The 26,247-nt window shown below is 39.9% G+C and overlaps 1 protein-coding gene across 3 annotated transcripts in view; it reads right to left on the bottom strand.

Moving 5' to 3' along the window:
• Positions 1–7,811: 7,811 nt before the first annotated feature.
• Positions 7,812–26,247, bottom strand: part of LOC148657602 (tensin-3) — an 83,318-nt gene continuing 64,882 nt past the window's right edge. For all 3 annotated transcript variants that reach the window (XM_088644064.1, XM_088644063.1, XM_088644065.1), the window contains exons 19-27: positions 24,024–24,110; positions 22,995–23,126; positions 17,507–17,602; positions 15,774–15,851; positions 13,106–13,183; positions 12,002–12,170; positions 11,708–11,776; positions 11,588–11,617; positions 7,812–11,261 (exon numbers count right to left, since the gene is read on the bottom strand). In XM_088644064.1, the coding sequence (XP_088500190.1) occupies positions 11,117–11,261; positions 11,588–11,617; positions 11,708–11,776; positions 12,002–12,170; positions 13,106–13,183; positions 15,774–15,851; positions 17,507–17,602; positions 22,995–23,126; positions 24,024–24,110 (884 nt within the window). In that variant the 3' untranslated portion in view covers positions 7,812–11,116. The remainder of the gene's footprint in view (positions 11,262–11,587; positions 11,618–11,707; positions 11,777–12,001; positions 12,171–13,105; positions 13,184–15,773; positions 15,852–17,506; positions 17,603–22,994; positions 23,127–24,023; positions 24,111–26,247) is intronic.

Below are 26,247 nucleotides of genomic sequence, written 5' to 3'. Positions count from 1 at the left end.
ACAGGGAGATCTGGTTACTAATGAGAGTTTTTCTGTTCTAAAAGGTTTTTAGGTGACATTAGCTACACAGCTCTGTTCTCAATCCGTGCTGCACAGGTGGCTCATCACTCCTGCAAAAGAATCTTGTCTTTCACAATGTTAGTAAAACTAATTTAAAATGCCTTACGCAGCACCACAGAATGCTTAAGAATACTTATCTGTTTCATGTTTTTGTCAATGTGTTTCCAATGGTCCATTTTAGCCTTCTGCTTCCTCTTTAACATGAATAATTCTGAAGTGGAGATGGCATTAACATCTTTAACTCTTTTGGAAGTTAAAGCCTTTTTGTGTGAAGAGGGGACAAGCCGTGTTATTGAAGCTGATACCCTGGTTTCCATCAAGAAACAGCTGTATAATATCCTCAGACCAGTGAGCTCCAAACTACCAAGTGGGCTGACCGCTCTGCACAGCCTCCTCCTTTCATTGACAACTTTCTTAGGTTCGTATTTTTTTTGTTCAATGTTATGTCAAACGCCCTTGAAAATATCAATAGTACCAAAGCTTGAAGATTAACATGTTAGGAAGTCAATGTGAAACAACCGTTTTGTTTGATGTTCGAGCATTTACCAGTGGAATTTAACAAATGGGTGCACTGGGAATGGGATTGTTGAGGGGTTATGGTTCTCTTCCAGTGCCAAGTCCCAAAGAGCAGAAGCAGGAGCCTCGTTCTTCCTGCACCACCTCAGGGACCAGGCGTTCTTACCACCCGGTCAAACGCGACAGCCTAGTCACCATGATTCAACATTTTGACCACAGAGAGCAGCAGGAGACAGCTGCACAGTATCATGGGAGACCCTTGGAAAGGCGGTATCCGCCGCAGCCCTCTGTCATTGACGTCAGTCAGCGGGTGTAATGCCTTGGTCCAATTACAGGCTGAAAGAGCACGTTTTAAGCGTGATCCCCAAGACACGACTGTGCCGGCGGGCTCTCTGCTGCAGCACGTCCTGGCCCTCTGAAAGTGCCTGTTGCACCCTGCCGAGACGTCTCTCCAGGCCATGCGGTTTTGCTCCTTTGGGATTCCTCATTCTGGGGCCTTCGCCTTAGGGAACCTGGAGCTGCCACTCCCCGGAGAGAGTTCCCCCCTCTGTAAGATCCAAGCCTTTTCTTCCCAAAGCTTGAAACTAACTTTTGCATGTTGATATTTAAACTGGCTGATCCCCTGTGTTGCTTTACCAGAAATAAAAAAAAGCCTTTTCAGCGGACACAGGGCTGTATGAACACAGAGGCCCTAATGACATGCCAGGATTTACTTGTTGCTGACTGAAGCACTAGAATAGTTAAGTTGGGATTTATCCAAACCCTGTACTTTCTCAACAGGAGAGAAGTTTTGATGTAATTGAAACCTTAAGCTATTTGCACCTCTAAGCATACAAATGAATGGGAGGACAAAATGAGTGGAACACAAAAGACTGCCTGATTAGATACATGTACATTTACCTTAGAAGTACCAGTTCAACAGTGCGAATTATACCATGAGTTAGGAGTCCAGAGGCAAGATCCAGAATGCTTTCATTTATTCCCCAGATCATGAAGGATACCTCACACAGAGTGAATAACAATAATTTTCCTTGCAGCCCAAAGGATGTCATATATGCTTCATATATGCTGTAAGATGGGACAGGCAGCACTGAAGTGCAGCTCCCATCTGCCAACATTATGGGCCATAGCCCCTGGACTCAAATGCAGCTCACGAGATGGACAAGTGAGACACTGCCATGACTGAGCAAAAGAAACTAGGCTCCCAAATTTGGTTCCGTTGCTGCAATTTACACAGCAAGCTGGGTTAGAGGGTAATTATTAGCATTCAGTCTTGGGAGTGTTGTGTCCTGTTATCGATGAGCCTCTTTACTGCAAACCTGTGTGTGATGTTTCTAGAAACATTGTTATTTATTTTCTACAAGCGCAGTAGATGAGGTTCAGTCCTCTCCCTTCCCCCAGGAAAAGGATTGTTTTCTGCATCGATATTTCCTTTTTTTTTAAAAAAAAAGCACTCTGCTGATATTTTACACATGATCTCCTGAGTGTCCAGCTTTCAGCTGTGCTAATTAGTTGACTTCTGACTGTGCTGCATAGATGCATGTCTTTGGAGTTACTTTTAAGCAGACAACAGGGCTCTTTTGAAGAGCTTTGGAATCTACATACTGTATAAGTGACTTTAATACAGGCTTTGGAAACCTGTAAATTCCAAGCGTAGTTCAGACAGTAAATTTGTTTTATAAACAAATTTAACTCCTACATGTAAACCATCTGCATTCCACATAGCAGCCACTTAGAAAATTCTTCTGGTTTTTCACAATTAACAGCCTCCTTATCACGCAATCGTAATGAACAATGCTTTTTTCATACCAGCGATACCAGCAATAAGAACACTCCTGGACTTGAATACTCCTGGAGTGATTTGGCACTGTATTGCTCTGCAGTAATTGTCAGACATGACTGGTGCTCTGGTGACTCCTCTGGTCGTGTCTGACAATTACTGCAGAGCAATACATTGTAATAAATCACACAGAAAACACGGAAACTACAGCTTGCCAGTGCATAGAATAAGAGAAAAACAAAAAACAAACCAGAAAGAAATGCTGATAACATATAGACCTTCCCTGTGCAAGGAGCCTATGAATTCTTAATAGTAGCTCTGGTATAGAAAATTCCCATCCTCGTTTATCATAAACTTGTTTGGTTTCTGACTGCAACTGAAGTTACTCTTTTAATGGTGTTTTGACAATGATTTGCGACCAGAAAACATAGAAGCCTGGGCTCAAACTCACAAAATGCACAATCTGTATACTATATTCCTTAACTTCCATTACACTTAATTGAAAAGGAACCTGGCTTTCTGACAGTATTATTCATATACTGTACACGGAGAATGAGGACTTGCAGACAGGCTCCTCCAGTAGGCCCACTTGTCAGTGCCATTTACCTTTTTCCAAGCTGTGAGCTCCACAGAGTTTACAGCGGAGTTAGTGCTGCTTGGGGCGGCAGCACATCTGTCACTGGCATCAAGCCTGCGGGTGTCCTGTGGGTCGCAGGAGTCACTGTTCTGCTGAAAGTCAGGTGGATCCCTGATGAGTAGTGTCCGTCCTCTCCCAGCGGAGCTCTGTCAATAGTGTGCCATCATTTGGAGAATCCTAGTCCCTGCAGGCATGTAATTCTGGAATACTGTAATTGTGGCTTCTGTACATATGCTGGTATAGAAGATAATGGACGGGTTATCAGAAAGCAGAGCCATAAAATAAAACTCACAGTAACGCAATAGCAGTTGCTTCAGTAGCTGCAAAAATGTTTAACTGAAATGTCCTGGTTATCAGATCCATCAACGTGTTGATATCGAGTCGATGAGATCATCGTTTAACAGAATCACCAGTGAAAGTTTTCTAGATTTGATACGAGTCGGCAGAGTGTAACTATTTAAAATAAAACAGTCTGGTTAATGAAATTAACACTGCCTGACTGATGGTTATAGATGGTGTGTGAGACACATTGACATAATAAATGTGCTTTCTTTTGTTTTAAAACGGGTAGATGTTTCTTCCAACAGTCCACATGTCACGATCCTCACCCCTCCTCTTAAGGGGGATCCGACCCTTTCGTATTTTAGTTCATGACGTGCACCTGCCCCCTGTTTATCCGTGATTATTTAAGGTGGGCTCTCTCGCTATGCCTGGCTCAGCACTGGAAGCCCGGAAGCCCAGGAGCGACTTTATCACGGCGTCCTGACTATCTGAGTCCGGGGCGCTTTACCCTGGTTTTATTCCCTGTCCCCGTTCCGGATTTTAACTGTGTTTGTCTCGTCTGTGATGGATCACCCGGTTTTGGACTTTGCACTGTCTGGATCTGTCTGCCCTTGCCACGCCCCTCGAGCGCCGATCACCGCCGTGACGCCCCCCTGTCTGTCAACACGTCCTTCCCCGCTGACTTCCGGATTATACCATCTGCATAGGGTCCTGAACTACGCTCCCGTTACACCGCGGCTATGGACCGCCCCATCGAGGATGAGCTGTAGCTCTTTTCATGTATCCACTGATGAGCGCGCACTTTGATTCATAAACCACGACATGCAGTACGGTGAATGTAAAAGAAACATTTTACTGAGAGATTTTGTTAATCAACAAAAGTAGCTTGGTTTCAGAGTATTACTGGACTGAGTAATAGAGACACATTCTCATTAAAACTCCGTACAAATCACCGTTGTACTGCATACTCAATATAACAGCACTGTTGTGCTTGGAAAAGGAATTACAAGTGAAGGATTGAAATGGTAAAAGTTTCAAATTCTGTAAAAGAACAAGAAAAGTGATCACCGAGGCATGGAACTCTTCTTCTGTACCAGCATGTTTAAAGAATTTCATGATACATTACTGCTTTATTACAAATATCATCACACAGTCAACTGAGCTATTCATTAATACACAGCTGTGTTCAACTAACAGCAATGGAGCTTTATTTAGACAATTCATTGAATCTATTCGCTTGCCCCCAGCCTCGTCCTGCTCTTCGGCACAGTCTGATAGTCTGTACATAGACAGCAATAACCCTGGAGTTCACAGCCGGCCTGTGAAGTTATCTTTGTGTTATCCTGAGGTTTAGGGTGCCTCCACAAGAGAGGCAAAATAGGGAAAAAATGCTGCTTTCAGAACTGGAAAAGATAATACACCCAAATGTAACAATGTTATACAGTTCCAAGTGATTATTTGTGAGCTGTAAGCATCCTGAGACGCACCAGTCCCATACCCCTTCACGGATAATGGCTAGGCTCCACAGCATAAAATCAGTGAGCCATGAAAGAGGCATTTCTAAATCCTCTCCTGGGTTAACAGAGCTTCAGGCGAAAAGAAAAAACAGTGACCTGTAGGTGAAACGTATTCACATGCTGTAAAGAAAACACATGCTTGTTTTTGTCAGTGGCAATGTGTGCAATGCCTGTCTAAAGTACTGTATATAGGTGGATGTAAAATCATGGAACTATGGAGTCACAAGGGCACTGAAATGCTTTTAAGAGTTTGTTTCTAGATAGCCAGTATTCACAGTCCAGAAATGCCACCGGCTTTCTTGTACTGGCCGTGTGTGATACAGTTTTCTGTCTGCCATCAGTATTGCCTGGTGCTTGCCACCTACAATACAGCAAGGGGGCCATCTTTCAGCAAGCATCCTGGGACATGTCCTGTGCACATCCAAGAGCATGCGGTACTGTATCTGTGACAGGAGGATGCTACAGGCCTGCTGAAACTGACTTTATTGGGCTGCCCACTGTCCCAGAACCCACCTGTCATATCCTCTGATGAGTCAAGGTTCGATCTACACTCCTGTGATCGCATTGTCAGACTTTCCTGCCTGTTCTCGTCTGTCCGAGGTAGAACAGCACCTCTTTGTCAGTGTGACGTAGCCTTTCTCCACACACGCCTGGTAATTCTGTGGCTACAGCAACCAGGAGAATCACCTTGTACCTTTCACTCTTTTGTCATGGTGACAGATGCGCTGTCTAAGATAAGATCATGCTCAGACTTACGATGCACATGTCACTATTGACCACTAGAGGGGGAAATACTCACATCCTAGCTTATCCAGCGATATTCCCGGACTTGCTGCCCGCAGAACTTGCTTATAGCACATTCCTGGCTGATAATGTTGAATTCTCCCCACACATCAGCAAAATTGCAAGAGAAATAACAACAGACCAACCCATTACTGCCGGTAAGAAATATATATTTCCTGCATCATATGACGCTGTGTATATAAACACACTTATATACACAGCATTACAATGCATAATAATTTAATTACTAAAAAAGTAATGAGGGATGCAATCATCCTACTATGTTTTTGAACACAAGTTTCTTTTGACTTTAATACATGTGTGTACAGAACCAGTTGGGTGTATTTAGATGACAGCCCATCAGAAGTGGCAAATGGATACTGGAATAATGGCAGCAAAAATCTAGAATGCCAAATGATGGAAGAATTATGATTTTTCATTATTTGCTTGTAAGAATTTATAACTCACCATAGCTTCTTTGCTAAAAATAACGTGAAGGCTGAACTTTTTTTTTCTAGGAGGGCTTTTACATAATTATTAAAGCAGTCTGCAATTTGACATTTTCTTACTGCCATCTGCTGGCCAAATTTCTAAATAAATAAATAATAATAATAATAATAATAATAATAATAATAATAATAATAATAATAATAAAGAAGGTTTTAGTCTAATTTAACAAAGTCTTGTTAATTCAGGTCATGAAAAGTTTTATAGGAAATATTTGAGGGAATTGTGAGAATATTCATTTTTTCATTCTTCTTCAAATATTTAATATTTATCTAAAATTTCAATTAATCACAACTGTATAACATCACTGACAAAAAACATCAATTAAAAACCTCTAGAATAATGTTTGAACTCTCTGGCATCATCACACTTTCTTAACAATATTATTAACATCCAAAAGTGATTAATACTCAAAATACTACAGGAGCCAGGGAAAAAGTACTGTATTATGAAAACAATTATTAGATATGAGTTGTAAAAATTGATTAAGCATGATAGAATACACACCAGTTCAATAATTCTGTATTTGGCTGGAGCAGGAACTTCAGCTGTTCCGATTGGCATCATGATTTGTCCAGGAAAACCATTATTGGAAACATCTTAAAGGCTTAAACCCCAACATTGTTACTGTAAAGGAACAATAGGTTTATTCCGTGCTGAAAAGAGAAGAAAGAAAACAACGTTTCGGCTGTCAGGCTCACACCCAAGAAGGCTCAACAGCTGAAACGTTGTTTCTTTCTTCTCTTTTCAGCATGGAATAAACTTATTACTTGTTCCTTTGCAGCCTACGCATGCTGACGCAGCTACCCACCTGAACTATTTTTACTGTACTGTGTTTAACGTCTATATACCCATTACTAAGATCATGTATTACTACTTGTTTCATGAGGACTTTTATATCTTTATTGGGTTTAGATGTGGGGCTATGCAAATCTTCAAGTATCTAGAAATGTGATTTTTATCTTGGCCTCCACTCGATAAAATCCACAAACCATTTCAGAATTATAGGATGGGGCTCTTATAAGAAGGATCAAAATGACAAGTTCCAATGAATGATTCTGGATGCAGTTTCTACTTGTATGTGTGTTAAAGTCTAAACGCAAATGTATTCAAACCTTTTTGGAAATATACTTTTAATGAACGTGGATATAGTCATAAATACTTTAAGTTTTTATGCCATATCTTTTTTCAGGCTAGACATGTAATCAGTCAGGAACACCAGATAATCTGATATGGTGTGACTTTTGCATACCGCACTTTACGATGGCTTGACAAATGAACGTTGTATAAAGAGTTTCACGTGGCAGGTATATCAGATTTCATTATGCCATACACAGCTTTCACTGGTCAGCTTCTTGCAGGACTGCCAGACTATCTGGAACAACCACGTTTTATCCCTGGAATTCTCTTTGCGTTCTATGATTACGGTGTAAAAAAAAAAGACATTACTTGTTATTATTTTTCATTGCACCGTGCAGTAGCTGGACAGCACTTTTCAAGCCTGATCGAATATTCACCCCGACCACGGTGCTCCCACGTTTTGTTTCCAGCCTTTGATTAACCACAGGCGTATTTAATAACCCAGCAACTGTAACCTCACTTGGTCAGACTGCGATAACATTTCACGGGCATCGCTGTACCTCTCGTGCATTGATTTCATATGGACCGCAAAGAGGAAGGTGAGAGAAAAGGCATCTTATGAAGAATTATCGGCCAAAATTAAGTAATACACATTACATTAACTTTATTATCATTTGAAATGAGCTGGTATGTAGGGAGTACAGAAATAACTATACACAAAAATATATGACATTAATTTACATGAATACAAAGTTTTTTTTTTTACAGAAGGCTCGAAGGAAAAATGCGACATCACGCAGAAAATATAAAGGGAAACATAAAAAGTCATAGTTTCCAATGTTAACAAAAATATATCTTTAGTCCACCTCCTTGATGCACATCCATTCTGACGTCATTTGCTATCAAAAGGTCAAACAAAAACATTTTTTAAAATATCTTCTCAGCTCTGATATTGTAGAAAATAGAAAAACATTGTTCCAAGGAAATGATGTATATTTCATCTCCCTGGCTTGTGTGTGGGGGTTACCTGTCAATAATATGAAATACTATATTACCATCAATATAACTATTTATCTCTCAGATATGCAATTTATATATAACAAGCATGGTCTATTTAAAAATACTTCGGTTATGTCTGTGTAAGTTTATACCTATGTTAAAAACAATGAATAGTCCATAACAATAGCGAAGATACTTATACAGTATAGAGCAAAACTATGGAGATTTGTGCTAAACCAAGCAAGTCTTTTCTTTTCCTTTTAAAGAGCACATTTAAGATAAGAAAGCCTTTAGCAAGAAGCAATTTAACACTGTAATACAAAAACATACATAATAATATCAATATGATTACTTGCATATGTTTTATAAAATGGTCCAAAAGAGAACATTATACATTGAAGCAGAAGTAAATGCCTGTGGTGTTGTTTTACATTTGACACAGAAAGCATATTGTATTACTTTATTTAGAAATCTATTATAAAAACGAGTTTTTAATTTAATTTAGTAAAGTACATGGGGAATTTACATAATCCCCTGATAATATATTCATGAAAGACATACAGGAGAAATATCCTATGGGTTTTTCTTTGTATATATATATATTCTTTCTAAAATATCTGCAAAGGACTGAATGGCACCCCATAATGTAAAACATGGTAACACAGATAATGTACCTTGGTTAAAGAAAACAAGATGAAAATGTAGAAGAGAACATTTTGCTTCGTGGGAAAAAAAACCCAGCGATGACAAGACGTTTCCTTTGCAGTCTTGCACATCGGTTAAGAATACCCACTTTAATTCCAGGACCACTTTGATGAAGTCGAGCAAAAATCAAACCACCATTTGAAGCAAATGGAAGTCACAGATGTGAAACTGGATAATTTAACTCAAAGACCTCATACTAAAAACAAATACATGCTAGGCATGGTTAGTGATTCCCAAGTAATTCAAAATGCAGGCAGTACAGGCAATATAAGTACAATGTATATCGCCCAGACCCCATGTCTTCTGTCTCAAAGGGTTCCAATGCATCCCACTTGAGATGACAGGCTATTGGAAAAAATCTGCCATCAAGTGAGATGCATGAGAGCTGCCCAGCAGACCTCTGCAGACTGCGAGCATCCGACAGACTGGTCTCATACCTGTACGTTCAGGCACTGTGTTCCACCTGTGCGAGTGACACCGCCCCCCAACCCAGCGTGAGTCACAATGGAATTCCAAGCCTGCGTTCCGGCTTCCAGGCACTTCCAAGCATGCTCTGCCGATGGCCTGTGTCTCCACTCACAGAGAATTCCGGAGGACCGGAAGGGTCACAGACAGCGTGATATGTATTATAGACACTACTCGATACTTACAGAAGCACTGGGAGAGGACACAAGGCGCTTTTGATGCAATTGCTTTGTCAGTCTCCAGGAATATGAAATAAGTGGTAATATATGCATGTTTTTAATAGGTATATTCATCTTAAATACATACCTGCCCTATAACATTTTCTAGTAAAAAAACAGAAGTTTAACTGAAAGCAATGCATTATAAGCAGTTAAGAGGAGTGGGAGGTGGCCAGCACTAATAGAAAAATAATTGAATACAACGAAAAGAGCAAATGAAATAATTTGTTTGAACGGGAGTGAACAAGTACTCCTGGTTTGGAATTTAAGGTTTGTGATGGTAAATGACTGCTCTAACCACAGGAAAACTGGTTACTGTAAACAGGGCTGTGCACAGTGTTTATATTCCAACCCATACTTAAGGTCAGATACTGTAAACATCTCAATTTTTCCCCAAGAGTAAAAGAAGATTTGATCATTTCTGTATGCTTCATCAAATTTTAGAAGAAAGCTTTGTTAACTGTTTATGATTATGTATAATCTGAAGCATTTGTTGCTGTAAAAAAAACAGAAAATTAACTTACATGATGCTTTGATGTTTAATTTACAAGAAATCCTAAGTTTTCATAAGTCTATTCATGGTTCCTAAACATCTTTTAGGCATTTTAATGTGTACCTGGATGAAATTGTTCCTATTACACAAATAGTACTAAATGTTGAGTGATGGTGATTTTTGCAGGCTGCTCTCTAACTACATCCATCACTGATCATCTTATAAATAAGTAGGAGTTTGGAAAATCACAGATAATTTACACATCCAAAACTATTATTAACTGTGGGAGGTAATTAGAGCATCCAACAGCTTTAAGTGACAAATAAATGCCTAATCAAGTCTATTAACAAAACCATGCCTCCATCTGCCCTATTGTAACTACAGCCTTCCAAAAGAAGAACATTTTGAATCAAGTCAGGGCCTCCAAGGTTTCTATAGTCTGAACATCCATGAAGTGTATTTGTACCACTTTTAACACTATGTTTTTGCACATTGTTACAATTCAAAGGACCAGAAATGCAATCAATATTAAAAATACAATTCTGGTTTCCATGTTATTTTTGTGGTATAAACAGCTAATTAGAAAATATTAAAATAAAATGAGCAATTGGCAAAGCAGATACGTAGTTTGCATAACGGCAGTAAAACATTACACATGTATTAACATTTGGTTAAAATATGGCCTTAAAAAGCAGGATTTTTTAAATGTCACATGGATGAGGAAAATGAAATCTGTAACAAAAACCTGTGACAGTGAAAAAAGTAGAGTTTAGGATATAATGGAAAATAAATACACAGTTGCATGTAAATCAATTCCTTCCCCATCCCCACCCCCCCACCCACGAATCCCTTTACGCTTAATTCACAATAAAATACATGACCAACAGTTCATCCTTCAGGTGTTCCAAATAAATCATTTTTCTAGCTTTTCACGATCAATTCAACTGGTGACCTCGGCCCAACAGAGTCATACTTTCCGAAAGCGCTCCTCTTCAATCCGGCCACTAGCTTCCTGACACACGACGCCAACCCGCCGTCTGTCCCTGCGCGGAGCCGAAGCGGGCGGCGGGGCCCCTACTTGCTCTTCTGGGAGCCGATCATGACTCTGGAGACGAAGTTGACGATGGCGCTGGCGGGCTGCTGGGGGTCGTGTTCCGCGAACAGGTGACAGACGTTGTCCGTGGCGCTCCCTTGCTTTCTCGCAACGAACCCGAAAATCCTGAGGTGGGAGGAAAAGAAAGATCCGCGGTTGTTGTTGTTGTTTTTTTTTCGGGAAACGAGTTTTAGCTTTTGATGCAGCGAAGGATGAAATGATGAAAAGACCGGGAGATCCGGCTTGCTGGTGTGTGGGCGTAGGCAGATTGAGCAGCAGGGGGCGTCCTTTGAGATGGAGATTTGGTTTTATACACTATTTTTCAGATTCAGTTTGTGTCTGTGTGTGTGTATGTCCTCAATATTTTCGCTCAAACTATGTTTCATCATACAATTATCCCACTAAAAACCAAGTTTTATTTTGCCATTGCGTTAAGGAAAAACAAAACTTACTTTGCAGAGGAACATCCATCCTTCGTCCATCTTGATAAAAATGAAAAAACAGTTAATTGATCGTCAGGATCCATTGGAGCACGTGCACAGTATAAAGCCAAAGAAATATGAAAGATTTACCTTCTGTCCTGCGGGTCTAAAGCACAAAATATTACAGTGTTGACTGCATAATGTCTCCTGAAGAAAAGTCTGAAAAAAACAAAATATATATTCATAGACAATCAGCCTTAAAGACAAAAGTAATATGACTCTGAAGAAAAGTAAAATATGAATGCTACAAAACATTTTCACACATAATAGAAATCATATAGTACTGTATATGTGTCGATAATCGTTTCATTCCTTTGCAGCTACAATTGACACTCTGAATGGGGAGGAAATGCTGTGTGAGAAGCTGTGGCACGAAGGACTTACTTCCTCTGATTGTCAGTGAGCGTGATGCCTTGAGCAGACACCTTGAAGTGCACCACTGTGGAGGTTGTTGGGGTGTCTGGGTTCAGAGTGACACTGGTGGCTTTGTGCACCGCTTGAGTTCCTGTCAGAGACTCCATTTCCACTGATCCCAGATACCACACGTTGCAGGCTAGTACAGCAATAAACCCGACACGTTAATAACACACTTCGAGACAACAGCCATATATTTTTATACACTGTACTTTAAAAACTGTGACAGGATATTCCTAATGTTCTGCAGCTCTTCAGAACGATATATTCTTAAGTTTAATCATCACCTTCTTGAAAAACAAATAGCTTAAGAAAACGATGAGTGCTTTGTTTAAAAAAAAAAATAAAGTGCAATTTTGTCGAGGAAAGAAAATGCAGCCACTTTGAACGTAGGTTTCCGAAGTAGAAATTCCCTCTTAAAATGTTCCAGGAGAATCTTTTCAATTTAAAGGAAAAAAATAGTCCATCTATCCAGCCTTAGTCCTCCCATTCCAGTGAGAGTCATGGTCAAAAGTATCTGGTTAATTCTTGATGAACTTTTTTTCCATCAATTCATTACAGAACAAAATACATAAAAGCAAATGCAGTGATATAAAATTCTGCACCATGCTCAACAAAAATATATTTCTTCATGGCCTAAACATCAAAATCAAAATGGCTTTTCTGTGATTTAATGTCTATCAGTAGGCCATGTGTTTTCCAAATAATTTAAAGCAGATCCAAACACGGAATACAAATCCTTAAAGCCAGGATATCACCCAATCAAATCTGGAAAGTCATTAAGTGACGGTCTACGACTAAGATTCCTGAAGTAATGTCACACAATTCATTCTTAGTGAGAGCTCTGTCACTCCAGTCTACAGACACTGCAAGACACACAGCATGAAAATGATCTGATGACTCTCACGCACATTTCAGAAGAAAGAATGTGTGCAAATTTCAGAAGAAAGAACATCTTTCCAACACTGGATGGATGGGGCAAATGGAAAAAAAAACAACAGCTGGGGTTTTGTTTTGAACAAATGAGTGTTCTGATACGTATTACACCCCACACTCCCTCTAATAAACTCATACCTGCTCCTTGCTTCAGCAGTTCGGCTGCAGAGTTTGTTGCCGTGTGAGCGTTCGACTCTCCGATATCTTCCAGAGGATCTAAAAAAGAGGAGGAAAATGTCTGGTCCCTCTGGATATTACAGCATTTGAATGCCCACTGTGCATTCGCACGTTATGCAAACTGAGATTTGTCTAATTCAGAAAAAAATCTAGTGACCGAAGAAGGGTGTGGTTAGAAGCCTTCACAGAAACGAAAAGGCTGCAATTCAAAACGCTGGTAGAGGGGTATTTATTCAGCACTAAAACCAACAGCACTTTAAAAATAAACAAGCTGTTAACAAAAATATAGTCTGGCACCACAAAATGTAAGGAAAACAAATGAAAGTAAATGACGTCTCTATTCAAAACTACTCCAGTAGACCACCTGTAAATAGAATGTCCTATATCTAGTCTGAATTTTTCGATTTTTTAAGATGAATAAGTTAGGCTGGCAGGCACCCAAGTCAGACAGTTCTTCATCAGAGCACAGCGCTAACTAGCATTTATTGCACCCATATACGAACAGGGCTCTGTCTTTCTTTAGGTCTACGCAAGTTATAAATTTATATCGCAAGTCATACCTTAGAGCAAGCCATTCACTCAGTTGCAACTGTACGAATGGCTGAACCGACCTCAGTAATGAGGTAGACTCACGTTTTAACTGAACATTTTTGAATGCAGATTTGTGTAAACGTGGTCAGTGATAAAAAAAATACATGAAAAATTAAACAATGCAGGAAATTTCACCATTTCGGATCTGGCACGGCACACCGGTGTTTTCCTTCAGAGTGCGGCATCACCCTCACGTACAGAGTACGAAGTGCAGAGGGGAAAGGCAAGTCAAGAAAAGATTTGTAGTGGAAAACTGAGATTTAGAACCAGTTAAGGGGTGGGATTGGTGGTGACCAGTTTAGCGTGTATGTCTGACAAGAACAAATCTTTAACTTGTGCAATCGGACACAGAGAGAAGGATATTTGTGAGAGCTATGCATCTGCTGTGTTGCTTGCATTTTTTTGTTACATTTCATTTAATCTATTTTGTATATTGCACAGTAATGTGTTCGCTGTATTACTGTTTTCATAATACTTTAAACTACATAAATACACATACAGTATTACTAATAATTGATTAATTCTGTACACTTATATAGTGCTTTTCTGGACACTCTACTCAGAGCTCTTTACAGGTAATGGGGATCCCCTCCACCACCACCAGTGTGCAGCCCCACCTGGATGATGCACCAGTTTGCTCCCCACTGAGCAGAGTGATGGAGCCAGTTCAGAGATGGGGGTTATTAGGAGGCCATGATTGATAAAGGCTAGGGGGAAATTTGGCCACGATGCCGTAATACACAATACAATCAGCTGTAATACACTTACAGGAACAGGAGGGTCTACAGAGGTGTTCTGATTATACTGTAATTTACGTACTATGTAATGGACCTGACTACCGCTTAAGACGCAATTCTGCTGTACTGTAATCTCTTAAGATTTTGTTATTTGTACAGACTGAAGAGTACTGTACATGCCAGAGGGTACAAGTGGAAGTGTGTTTAAATCGGGAAACAGGAGGTACTTCTCTGCCCGGAGAAGTGCCCGGAGGTACTGAACAGCTGAACAAGCTACCCACCCCATGTTGTTGAAGCCAACACCCGAGGTTATTGATACCCTGTTACCCCGGAAACAACTGGATGAGATCCTTGGATCAATAAGATACTAACTACCCAACGGATCTCTAGTATCTCTAGTAAGAAGGAAACCTTCTTCTGTTCTTGCATTCTCTCCGAGTGGTAGCTTTGGAGCAGCAGGCCGTATGCTCGTGGTGTGAATTCCTGCTGCAGTGCTCCACAGCTCAGCAACCCTCTTGATCTGATTATTGCCAAACCGGAGAAGGGGAAAGACGCCCCCTCCTCTCCTGCAGCTCAGCTGCCACAGGAGACAACAGTCTTCCTGGCTGCAGTCTGAGTTCAGAAGTGGAACAAAAGTCCATTGCTTTAAAGAAATTCCATGAATGCAGTTTATTCATCGCTCCATAGTGTACCATTTGAGAGATTTCCCTTAAACACTGAGGTATGCCACCACTCAGTTAATGTGTTTACACAAAGCGTAGTTACAGAACTTATGCTATTCTAAATGTATTAAATAAAATATAAGCAGAGTAATATTTTTCACAGTTATTTTTAATGCCCACACAGCATATATCTGGGAAAACATGTGATTATGTCATTCTAATTTGTTGCCATCTGACTTTGTATTATTATATGAGCAGATTTATTTGAGATTTCATGCTACTTGCTGTGCCGCAAACCAGGCTGTTTCCACTGATATTTTTATTGTGCAATAACAGTTTCCACCTTCCACCTTCTAGCCTCGTCTTGTCAAGACTCCAGGAGTTCAGCACGGCTGGGCCTGGTCTCTACAGGAACGAGAGACCTCTTAAGGAAAACCAGGTTGCTGCTGTAGGTGGTGCCGCTGGACTGGTAACTGGTGATCTTCCCTCGGTATCAGAATTTTGGAGTATTGTCCCAATATTGGGGGGGGGTTGACTGGATTGCGCCTTCTAAATGCAAAGCATAGGACCAGCTTGCAAGAAAATGAAAACTGCATCCCAGTTAGATCACCTGTCACGTAAGGGAAGCATTTTACTTACCTCTGTCAGGAATGATGAGTTTACAAGGCAAAGCCAATGGAGTGATGGAGTGTTGGCAGACCAGAGCTGTGAGACTGCCTGCGACACAAATAAACAGCACGAGAGTTTGTGGGACTATGTGTGAACCGTCCTGTGATGGCTGTATGTCCCCAGACAGAGGCATACTGATCACAGTGTAGCTCACCACTCCACTGCGGAGGCGCTCATGGAATAACCCTGGATTTAAAGCAATAACCAACAAGCATTTATACCAAATCAATTACACGGGTTCCATTAGTGCTAATCTTATTTACGACTTTGTTTCATTCCCATACCTTCAACCACTGCATCACAGAATTTACCAACGAATGAACTATAATTTGGCAAAGTGCCTAAATAAGCCCCATCTTTATTGTCAGACATTCATGGTAACTTATGTGCATTCATACAAGATTTAATGTAGGAAAAGTGACTATTTTCTTGGTTTGTTTTGAGTTTTGTTTTTCCCCCACATTTTTCCACTTTTCCTAACTCTTTAAGTCGAAAGCAGCAGGAGAGATCAGCGGCTTGCGGTCTTCAACACACACCAGGACACTTTTTACCAGAAAATGACCAATGATATCGTGGTGACTATCGCCATGACACCAGGCTGGTGGGCAGAGTGGCTAGGAAATAGCCTATAATTAGTGTAAGACAGTATACAAAACGCCTCAGCAGAGTACAATCAGGGTAGTTTTCTGCTACCACTCTGCATGGTCATTCATTAAACAACAACTTTCTTCACAACAAGTTAAAAATGAGAGGTAATTTTTCACCATGCCTGTATGTATAAATGTAGGGTAATTCAAACCAAATTAAGGCTGAGCAGGACTTTAAAGAAACATTTGTTATGCACTGTAGATACTAGCTATTAACTTACTTTTCCCAAAATACAATGTTTCACTGCTTCTGACTCATTGATGCAGACAATTGCTTCAAAAAGCTGTTGTAGGAACTTTTAGCCACTTGACTAATCCTCAGATTACACACTGAGATCCAACTACTGACTCATCTGAAACCTAGATGTCTTTACTATTAAAAAACAGTGTGACAAGGTGGCAAAGAACAGATGTCTGTTCAAGGATATTCTTTAAGAAAGGATGCCTCTATTCTTTTAATTTATTTTTCTACTTCGAATATTATTGAAAGTATTGAAACAGAACAGTTTCAAATGGAAAATAGGAGGCATGTCTTTACCTAGAGGGTTGTGGGAGTCTGGAATAAGCTGCCAGGGCACGAGGTTGAAGTCGATACCCTAGTTTCTTTCAAGGAACGGCAGGATGAGACCCTTGGATCAGTTCGCTTCTAACTACCAGATAGGTCAAAATTCAAAATTGCCAAAATTCCTGCTTCAATGCTTAAATGGCTAAGCAGTCCTCTCGAAGTGATTACCAGTGAGCTGGAGAAGGGAAAAGATGCTCCACTCCTCTCCTGCAGTTTTATTTCTAAACGAAAGTATTATTCGATTAAATATATTATACTGCCCAATGGATCCTATATGTAATCCCACCCACAGCCACAAGGAGGAGATACTGGGAATTTTCACAGCCACTCAGCATGAAAGAAGATGAGGCCTCCAGTCATCCTCAACGCTAAGGATGGGTCACAAGGCTTTACTGTGCACGAATGGGAAGATGATTTCCACCCATATCGGGTCCACTTTTTCCAACATTGAATTGAAACAGGGTCCTACCAGATCTCAAAACACAGCTTACCAAAGTAGGGCTCATTGGGACAGCCTTTGAGTCGCACTCCCTTCTGCGTGCACTCGATCAGAAAGTGCCTCACGAGCTCGTTGGACAGATCTCCAACTGTAACAGGAAAGGAGGAGAAAGAGCCGGTCAGGCGGCAGACACAAATGCAGTATAGAATAAGCGAGAGATGCCAGTACAGGTCCAAGCAACGCAGAATTGTGCCTCGGTATTTGCCTTTTGATCACAGTAGGTGTCTGTTCATTCTTGACTCGGCAGTCACACATACACATTCATGAACGTGTATTTTTTTTATTTTTATTCCGTGCTGAAAAGAGAAGAAAAGAAACAGACCCGATGAAGGCTCTACCGCCGAAACGTTGTGTTTCTTTTCTTCTCTTCAGCAGGGAATAAACCTTCACTTGTTTCTTTGCAGCCTACACGTGCTGACGCAGCCACCTACTGGAACAATTTGTGTAATCTGATCAAACTAGTAGAATAAAATATTCTTCCGATACAGAACTAAGCTTTGTGGATGCAAAATACAACTTTGTAAAGGAAGACAATGTATTTTCATTGTTATATATAGCATATTACATCACAGTATATCTAGCCTTTAAAAACTATCGCTGATTACAACAATGGTTTTCTATTCCTTTCTTACTTATAATGTGGTTTTTACCGCCTGTCTGCCCTAACAATGTGGTTATCCAAATTACAACAGTGCTACAGCACCACCTGCTGGATATGATTGGAAAGCTGCAAACAAGGAATTGCTTGAAATGTACAGTATGCACAATTACAACCTACTGAGAGCTAAAGCCTTTCTGCACTTCTCACAGAAGGTCCAGATCCTGCATGTCTCATAATACATGAAATATGGGGTTAAAGCACTTCCTTTTAGTTGCCCACAATGCATAAGAACAGTGTATTAAAAATAGCTGTTTTTGGTCAGTTTTTCCGCAGGACTTTTGTTATTTTTCCCACAAACAACTGGGAGTCCGTGGCTAGAATACATGTAGCAGTCTAGAAATTGTACACTTTGTACTCAAAAATAATTTCTGTCCCACATCAAGACACCTGTCAAAAATAAATATATTATTATTTGTTCAGACAAGCAGAGCAAAATAATCTTACTAACAGGCAATTCAATCACCATATTTTTACAAGGATTATCTGAAGGGGGTGCTTTCAAATTAATCAAAACACTGCACTAATTGACATTACAGCACACGCACTAGTCACATTCATATAAAATGAGACCCATTCCTAATTAAGACCATATTCAAATATTGGAATTCCATTGAAAACCACCACATGTGTATTCAGATGTCTAAAACCACTTCTAATCAACACAGTCAATAAAGTTTTAAATTCCCCACCACATTTCGGTGGCTTTTCACTTCAGAGGAGCCCTTTAGTATCAACGATGAAACACCAACCACAGGACACAATTGAAAACTGCTGGAAGGACATTAAAAACCAAACTGGAGACTCTTCTTTACACCAAAAACCCCGCTATTCAGAAATACTGGTGAAAACTTTATGAGGCACATTCGTTTTCCATCACTTCCATGATACGTTTTATCATTTCTGATTGGCTCCAGAACTCAAAGACATTCCCTCAAACACCCAAACTTCTACTTACAGTAAAAGTAAAATACAGTACAGAATCGTACCTACATTTGAAAACAATACCATTCCTATTTAATTATTAAAGTAACCAGCTTTAAGTCATTAATTGATACTTACACAACACGGAGGGATACCACTTTTCCTCATTTACAATATAGTACGGTTGTTAGCAAATGCATAAATATGAGGTACTATGCTGTACTATACTGCATGCACTTAACACACATAAGTTGTATATGAACTATTACATAGAATAAAAAATAAGTTCCTAATCCTAAGAACAGAAGAATCTCGACAATTCATAACGACAACCCAGCTAGTAAGAGACAAATCCTGCTACTTAAATTAAAAAACTAGTAGAAACTAGTAGTTTTATAAAACTCACTATACTATATGACCGTATCAAAATCAGTATTATTATACAACATAAAATATTTTATCATTTAAAAATGTAAATGATTTAATAAAACCATGAGTATATCATAGCATCTGATTTGAGGACTGAGGAGTGTCATTATGTACATTCCTACAAAGATTTGCATTTTAAATATTTTAAAATCTCTAAACATATTCCAATTCTGGTGGTCACATCATGTTGAGATGCTTTGTTCTATTTGTGTGACTAAATGAATATTGTTTTTTGGAATATAAATTGGGCAGCACAGTGTCACAGTGGTTCTAACCATCTTGCAATACTGCTGTTTTGGGGCCCTTGGTTCAGTGTAAGTCATTATGTTTTATGTTTTTTAAACTTATTAACCATTTCTTTGTCTGTTTTTGACTGATCTTAAAGCACCACAGAGATGGTAGGGAGTATATGTCCTATGTAGGAAGTCCAAGGGCAATCATCTTAGATACATCTTTATGTTATAAAACATAAAGTAATAATGTTTTTTGCATAAAATGCATGTGAAGCTGGTGGAGATAAAGCACTGAGAACAGTCTTTCCTTATATGTGGATGCGTATGATTTCACGCTACCTGACTGTATTTTGGTCGACTTCGGTCATGCATCCTGACACTCAATACAGAACGCAAATGTGAGTCCTGTAGTTTGTTTTTTTTTATTCGAGACAAAGGACTTCCTCATCTGGTAGCCAAGGGATGTTATGCTGTTTCTTATATAACCATATGCTAAAATAATGGCATTTCCTTTCTCTCAATTGTTCTGCTACTGTTCATTAAGCGATTCATCTCACACACACATACCACAACGTTAAAGCACTTTAACCCTAAATAGCTTGTGAAAACGTCCCCTGCAAAAACTGAGGGAGGAATCCTGGAAAACGTTCTGTCATACCATGACTTATTTAAAAAAAATATTAGTGTAATACCGTATTGCAGCATTGCAGGAAATTAGAAGCTAGTCAATACTCTTAACCTCAGTCCTAGACCTAACCCCACATATGGATTACGATGCTATACTGTCTGCAATCCAAACCATAATACAAACTCTAACCACAACCACAATCACACCCCTAATCATCCCTCCATCAGAAATCCACTGTACTGGCAAGGGTCACGGCAGACTGGAGCCTCTCCTGGAAGCACAGGAGATCCCCGTTTATCTAGCAGGAACGTCTCTGACCACTCCCGACCACTGACGGCACTAGGCCACCTTGGGGAAAGCCCAACCGGGCTGGGAGAGACATGCACTCAGGAGATGCCATGGCCCAGAATCGAACCCAGGACCCTAGAGAAGCGAAGCCGCCGTATTAACGGCCACACCAATGCGGTGCCCCTAATGATAGCAGTGAACGAATTTTTACTGGAACCCTGACTCCAGGACCAGTCCAAACCGCAACCATCACCCAAACCGCAACTCTGACCCTAAGTACAGTCACAAACTTTACCCTAATTCAAACCTAACCCCGGTCCTCAATTTAATACTAATCCTGGCCTCACTAACTCTAACCCTTAGCCCCACACTTAGCTCATTGCTTGCTCATACTATCTGAGTCCTAACTTCCATTTCTATACCAATTCAAATAATTAAATTCGCTTAGCTTATCACAAGGCTGATATTTTAACACTATCTTGTAGCAGTAATAGGAAAAAATCCAATTACTATAATGTTAAAATGAGGCAAGCACAAACTGCAAAACCAAGCGCAGGTGGAGGGGTGGCTCTGTGGCTCAGGATCTGCGCCTGTGGCTGGAAGGTTGCCGGTTCAAATCCCACAGCCGGCAGAGGAATCCTACTCCGTGGGGCCCCTGAGCAAGGCCCTTCACCCCAACTGCTCCAGGGGCGCTGTATAAATGGCTGACCCTGCGCTCTGACCCCAAGCTTCTCTCCCTGTCTGTGTGTCTCATGGAGAGCAAATTGGGGAATGTGAAAAGACAAATTCCTAATGCAAGAAATTGTGTCTGGCTAATAAAGTGATCTTATCCTATCTGGGCTGAGATAGTCTGAGACTGCTAGTTTAGATACAGTAGATGAACTGAGATGGCTGTTGCATACTAATAGTGAATGATTTTTGTTAAAAACTGTTACCAGAACTTGAAAACTGTGTTTAAATCTTAATCTAGCCTTAAAGATGCTGGCTTTCCTACCTTCAAAGCCTAACTGACAAAGGTGTGAGGCATAGTTTCGCTCTGATGTCATGCTGGGCAACACCCTGCGACAATTCTAAAGACAGTGTGAACACAAAGAGCTGCTGGGGTCTGTTGGGTTCCCCTTTGTATTATTAAATTAGGGTTGGCATCAATCTGTCGCCCTTTGCAGCTGAAGCCTGTCCTTCTCTTGTTAATATACTAAAATAACCGAAAGTTGTGTTGTGCAGTTGAAACTTCTGTCTCTCCTGCTGAAGGATCGATTTATTTAAATAGCACTGTAAATTAATTACTAAAGCATGTCAGGAAAATTCCAAACATGTCCTTCACTACTGTTCCACATTTAAATAGCTATACACATGCAAAACCTTTCTGTAACTCGGCGGTACTGACTCTGCTGTCATCGGGTTTAGCTCTGCTGGATGTGGTTTTGCTGTCTTTCCACTCCCCTCTCTTTCGCTGAGAAAACTGGTCAAAAGTGTCTGCTCTATTGCTTTTCCCTTCTTCTCATCATTCACTCATCTGACTAAATCTTCTTAACACCCCTCATCCTCCAGCGCTCAGAAAAAACTCTGCGTAGTTAAACTGCAAAGTTAAACACTGCCTCCAGCGTGCTCCATTCACAGACTTCAGTGTTATTTGTCTTGGTTTCAGTTTGCACACTTTAATGAGCAGGACCTCACTCTGCTATGTTCTTATGAGCCTTCCCAAGAAATTCATTAGCATCACTACGATACAAAACAAGAAAACACCACACATGTATCGATCTTTTCAGCTATATTTTTACAATACAGGATAAAGGAAAAAAAAATATTTCTTTAAATCAGGCATACACATGAAATACAATAATTTAAATAATTTAGGTTTAGAAAGGTCTTATATACTTATGCTTTTAATCAGACAAAAACCTTTATTCATTCAAGAGCTGATCGGAACAACAGCTGGAACGGCCTTTGTGTTTCACTTGGCTGTATCCTGATTCGCTTTTTAACTAGTTCTGAAACACAAGTCGGCTCTAATTCCCATTCGAAAAGAGTGGCGCGAGCTTTGTGCTGCAACAAAAGCACTGTAAATCTGCCCCACAGAAGTCAGCTCACACCAGAAGCAGAAAACAAAAGAAACCTATCGGATTCCATGGACGTAAAGTAAGTGGAATACTAGTTGGTAGCTCTCTGCAACGGTAGAGGGGTTTAAAAGGCAGACAGCAAACTCCCCTGAGTCTCACACATAAACCTTACTGCACATCCGTGGGCTGATAAAAGTCTGAATGCTTCATTCTGAATTTCTGGAAGTCAGATGTCAAAGTGCACCAGCACACAAAGATACCTTTCTTGCTCTGCTGCAGTACAGAAGGAGGGGGCGTGGCCACCTTCATGGCCAGTCCATATGCACCGCGGAATGAATGGCTGTCCCGGACAATGAAAGATCCTGGCTCTTTGTCCTTGAGGATTGCAATGGCTGTGGGTATTAGGAGGACAAAGGTTTAAAAGACAGAACACCGCAATTAACATCTAAGCTTCCCCTTGTGTCACGGCGGCTTCAAAGCGTTTGTGCTCACGGTCTCAGACCGTGGCATGGCCTATTAAGACTTCATTGTTGTTAAAGACATACACTGACTCCTTACAAAGAGACAGCACACTTCTGGAAAGCTTTATCAGGGTTTCATAGCTCCAGAAATGTTTAACACACACACAAAGTTGACATTCTTTTTAAATCAATTTGAAATAGGAGTCAGCTGACGGAATTTTATTTCTCAAATACTTCATCAGCATACTGCACAGAATTTAAATGTTACGGTGAATAGTGATTCCAATACTTTTAAACAAAAATGTTAGAACTGCAGGTAAGTTCAACATTGTCCTGTACATCACATCTTTCACTTCTTGATATATATCGGCTATTATTCTGCAACCTTACAGCTACTTGAACTCTAACATCATCATGTTGTATGTGACTTTGGAATAATATAATTTCAATACATTGCAAAACATAACAAATTGCTGCATAAAAATTAGGACACACTAATTAAAAACAGCAAATGAGTATTGTAACCCATATTATTTTTAATTTTAAATGCCTCTCAATAGATGTTTATATACAGTATACTGTATACAGAGGCTTTGATTCCAAACTTATTTTTTCCACGAAGACATTAACAGATTGACAGTAGCAGATAAAAAACATGTATGTGTTTTATAAAGGAAATGCTTAAGTATAGGAGATGAATATTCTTAGACATTACTTCACTAAAACTGAAACAAAGATATAGACCAAAATTAATTTCCTCAGTCTCATATTAAAAGACAAACCTTCCAAACAGTGATTTTTTAAAGACAAAACACATAAAAAAATTACCTTGGTCCCTTGAGATATCAGGCTTATACCAGAATTTTGAAGTGTCTTGAACAAATTTTACAGTCACCTGCTTATTAGGAATAGCATCTGGAACATAACAAAAAAAAACATGTAATATTAGATGTTAATCATCTTTTAATCACAGTCAGAACAAAGCCTGTAGAACAGAGAAAGGATAGCTCATCAGAGCACAGTGAGACTGGAAGGAGTATAAAACAGAGTTGGTACAGTCCTTCACAATGGTCGGCTATTTTAATATAAATACATTTAAACAGAACAGATTTTTTTCCTAGTTACACATTTCCATTGCTGGGCCAGGTATATTAATAGTTAATTGCATTTCTATTACGTACGGACCATGCTAAGTATTACTCGTATAATCCTGGCAATTACTCTTGCCATTAGTCAGGAGGGTGTGCAAACACAGAAACGAGGCAACCGAGATTCCCACACCTGGGTGAGCTGGGTTCTATACAGCAGTTGAGTCAGCCACCTGAGTGGTCATGGAATCCACTCAGCCAGGTAGTGTGATCCTTCTCACCTGAGCAATGGAAACTCTGAAAACACGTCTAACCACGTGAATACCCCAGGAACGACCTGCACAGACACAGATGTCTCCATATGCTGCCACGTAATAACTTCAGTGGCCTGGTGGCAGCTTCATCCAGTACATTCAATCGAAAAGCATGCTTGTGGTCTCTGCTTCCACCACGCCTCCATCCTTGTGTTCTGAGTGCACAGCCCAGGTCCTGATCTCACACACACAGGCACACCTGACGTGAATGCACCGTGTGACCCATACTGGAGTAACACAGGGACGTCACTGTCAAAGCACGGTCAAAACAAGCCTAAATTAATCCTTAATTAATGTCGGCCTTCAACTGGTGCTTGCGGCTCTCGTTATAAACAAATCACCAAACACATCGAAGAAGAATGCAAATTCATTCAATCGTTTGCGTTATGGTACTGCTGGCTGACCATGCTGGGTGACGAATCAATTGCAAAACAACAAAGACAGATAGAAGTCCAAAACAAAGCCATTTTATCTCAGCATTTAAGTTGTGAAATATTTGGCTTTCGGGTTGTGGCCGATACTGTTGGTGTTAAAGCTTTTTAAAGAATGAATCAAGTGTAAACAACGCAAGTTACAGGTAATTCGTTAGCTGTATTTATTTCCATTCTATCTTTTTACTCTTGCCATTAGCCCTTTGTATGCTACCTGCATGATTTTGAATGTTTACCCTTTTTGCAGTATTGTGCTCACTTCGTGGTGGTACTCACCTTCTTTGAACTAAACGGTATAAAAAAAAGCCTTTCTGAGTTCTGCACTTAATGGACAAATGTAATAGATAACCATGCACAGCTGGCAGGGTTATCTTAAAAAACACACTACCTAACACATGGCAAAATGGTTATTTGGTCTCTTCCCAGTCCTCTGACAGAGACATGAATAGGAAATCTCTCTCAAATGGACAGGCTGATGATGCTGGATAAGCTTTGCTTCATACTTCTCCACCATACTGTCAGGTTGAACTCTGCCTGAGATATTTATTTCACTGTCTTAAAGAGTATGACAATGCTATACAGCATGGGTGAATACCGATACTGTATGTGTGGAGCAGAAGAACATGTAGCAATACCACGTCATCACCAAAGCATTTTGTTGGTTTCAGAGCAATGTGTGATGGCATTTGATCATTAAAAAGCACGAAAACCTCAGGCTTAAGGTATGCACTGGCTTTCCTCATTTTTAACAGGCTGAGGAAAACAACACAAACTCAGAGGAGCTAAAAACTCCAGAATCTACTGTACTTGCCTGAACAGCTCCACCTGGCACTACCAATAATCCAACCTGCAAATATTAGACTACATAACTTTTCAAAGACGTTTAAAAGTAAACATGGAATGGAAAATGGAGTTCCTATAACACAAATTAGTCATATTGAATCACAGTTTTAACATTTTAAAATATTTACACATTTAGATCAGTTTCAAATGTTGTTGTTCAAATGCATTTAGGTCATTTTTGTATGTCAGTTTAGGATATAAAGAAATACTATCCTTTTTAATCACTATTTATTAATATTAATTAATATACAGTCTTTCATCTTGGCTAACAATTATAGCAAAAACCCACTTGTTGCTACTATTGTTCAAGGAACACCTTATTCATTTAAAAGTGCTTGAGAATGCCAAACCCTAGAATATCACCATCTTCTGGAAC

This window comes from Lepisosteus platostomus, chromosome 8 (genome assembly GCF_059453375.1).
Source record: "Lepisosteus platostomus isolate fLepPlt1 chromosome 8, fLepPlt1.hap1, whole genome shotgun sequence".
In the NCBI taxonomy this organism is placed as follows: domain Eukaryota; kingdom Metazoa; phylum Chordata; class Actinopteri; order Semionotiformes; family Lepisosteidae; genus Lepisosteus; species Lepisosteus platostomus.
The sequence above is the reverse complement of the archived record's forward strand: the minus strand, read 5'-3'. Positions and strand labels throughout refer to the sequence as shown.